At 25.8% G+C, this 2,667-nt stretch overlaps 1 protein-coding gene across 1 annotated transcript; it reads left to right on the top strand.

Annotated features, from left to right (window-relative positions):
- Positions 1–972: 972 nt before the first annotated feature.
- GO595_001522 (uncharacterized protein) lies at positions 973–1,254 on the top strand (the record flags this gene model as incomplete). The annotated part of the gene is made up of 1 exon (XM_067914330.1): positions 973–1,254. One exon carries the CDS (start codon positions 973–975, stop codon positions 1,252–1,254), a length of 282 nt encoding a protein of 93 aa, XP_067778312.1.
- Positions 1,255–2,667: the final 1,413 nt, after the last annotated feature.

Genomic DNA, 2,667 nt, shown 5'->3' with positions numbered 1-2,667 from the left:
AAGATATTTATTTAGATATTACAGAAGATGGACGACTAATGAATAAAATTGTTAATAAATCAAATAAATCAAATAATAATAACAAAAACAAAACGATTTTATCACGTAATAATAATAACAATGAAATTATAAATATTGAAATAACGAAAGAAATAATTGAAGGAGAAGAAGAAGGTAAAACAAATTATAAAGAAGAAAAACAAGATGAAACAGTATTCTATAATATTGGCCGAAATGTTGATTATCGAAACAAAGAAAACATCCGTAATTCATTACGAATATTATTAGAAGTTCCAGAAGAAAGTATTATATTTTCACGATATTATCAATTTAATTCACGTATTGTTAATCATATTAATAATGATATTACACATCATTATATTTGCATGCCAGAGCCACCTGGCAAACGATGTTTATTATTTCTTCGGGGTCCAGAACGCTATTTAATCAGTGACAATGATAATTTTACACGTGAAGTTAATATTTATTTACCTGAAAATAATAATCGCACACAATGTTTAACATCTACTATATTAGAAGGTATATTAACATATTCACCAACTAATACACGACTATAAATATTATTATATTACTGATATTTATCGATATGAAGGCGAAGATTTACAACATAAAACGTATGATTCACGAATGGGTTATGCGTTTAAAGTTATTCAATCACGGAAACATCAAGAACGACATAAATTATTTGTTGAAGAATTTCAAAATGATGACTTTAGTATTGAATTACGTCCATATTTACGTTTGAAATATCTTGATACATTACTTAATAATCCACATCAATTTTTACCTATTGACCCCATTGGAATTGTATTTTGTAATAAAGATATAAATAATGAGAAATATACTAAATTTTATATTTGGACAGAACATTCACAAGATCCGATTACAGTTCAAATTACTAATGATTATACACATAACGAAAGTTTTGGTAGTGTAGTTTCAGGTTCAGAGATGACACCGATTTTTAGTTTTGGACGAATTACTGAAACATTAGAAAAATACGATGGACAATTTGTTGATGTTGAAATGACTGATGTTAAACAGCGAACATGGCGCGTTTGCGGCTTATCAGAAGAATATACCGCGACGACACTCCGAAACTTTCAACGAATTTTACAACGCGCACAAGGCACATTATATAGCAAAGAAGACTTACAACGAGATATTCAACAAACGATTCAACTTCCTCAATATGTTGATGAAGAACGTGCGATTCAATCACGAAAAAAATAAATGTTATTTTATTAATAAATTTCTTTTATATGTTCTTTTTATTTTATTATGTAAATTTATGAAATTTTATATTTGAAAATAAATTCAAATACTATATTTCTTTGAATATTTTTCAATAACTCAAACTTGGAAATTTTCTTATGATTTTTCAAATTGTTGATATTTTTTTTATTAATTTTTTCTTTTAAATCATTTTTAATGTATTCCATTTAGAAAATGTTTGAGTTGGAAAAAAAGATTCATTATACGTTTCTTTGGTGATATTTAATTCACCAAATGTTTCACTTGAATATGCTTCTGATACCATAACATTTGTAGCTAAAGCATCAGTAAAGCAATCATGCCCAAATAATGGAGAAGATATATAGATATATATATAGATATATATATATTTAGTGAAGCACAATAAGAAAATATATGATTTTCAATGGTTATCACATTTGCTCCAGTGATAAGGCTTTATAATTGTTTTCATATTAAAAATGCATTTGATTCCAATTATGCAATTTGGAATTATGAAACTTGCGAGTGAACATGAAACAAATGTAGCATAGCAACGAACTTTTCATTATATTTACATTATTTTTTAATGAAATTGTTAATAAGTTGATTGAAATGCAAATGATTCAATTGATGTGTCTGAATTTGGAACTTTGAATGTGTTATTAGTATTTCCATTCATAAAAAACATCATATTATTAATAAGATAATTGTTATTTCATTCGAAATGATTACATCCTTTGTATCGCTTATTAATCATTTGTATTTTCATTTGATTTCTTTATATTCAATGTTGGTGTGTCATGATCAAGACATTTGATAGCATAATTTGATAGCATGAGAAAAAAATTTTAAATGAAATATTACGAATATTTATTTTAGAATAAATTAAAATATATGATATAATAATATTTTCATTTTTTTATAGAACCAATACTTAAATATATCATTAAAAAAATCAAAATGAAGGTTTACTTGACTTATGAGAGATTTTAGATCATCATCTTCAATATAAGAATAATTATTGCCTCAAAAAATATAAAAACCCAATAGCAAATGAGTTTATTAGATATATTTTCAAATATAAAATTTCATAAATTTACATAATAAAATAAAAAGAACATATAAAAGAAATTTATTAATAAAATAACATTTATTTTTTTCGTGATTGAATCGCACGTTCTTCATCAACATATTGAGGAAGTTGAATCGTTTGTTGAATATCTCGTTGTAAGTCTTCTTTGCTATATAATGTGCCTTGTGCGCGTTGTAAAATTCGTTGAAAGTTTCGGAGTGTCGTCGCGGTATATTCTTCTGATAAGCCGCAAACGCGCCATGTTCGCTGTTTAACATCAGTCATTTCAACATCAACAAATTGTCCATCGTATTTTTTCTAATGTTTCAGTAATTCGT

Source organism: Histomonas meleagridis, assembly GCF_020186115.1.
Source record: "Histomonas meleagridis strain 2922-C6/04-10x chromosome Unknown contig_145, whole genome shotgun sequence".
Taxonomy (NCBI): Eukaryota; Parabasalia; order Tritrichomonadida; family Dientamoebidae; genus Histomonas; species Histomonas meleagridis.
Note: the sequence above shows the minus strand (reverse complement) of the source record. Positions and strands in the feature narration are given on the sequence as shown.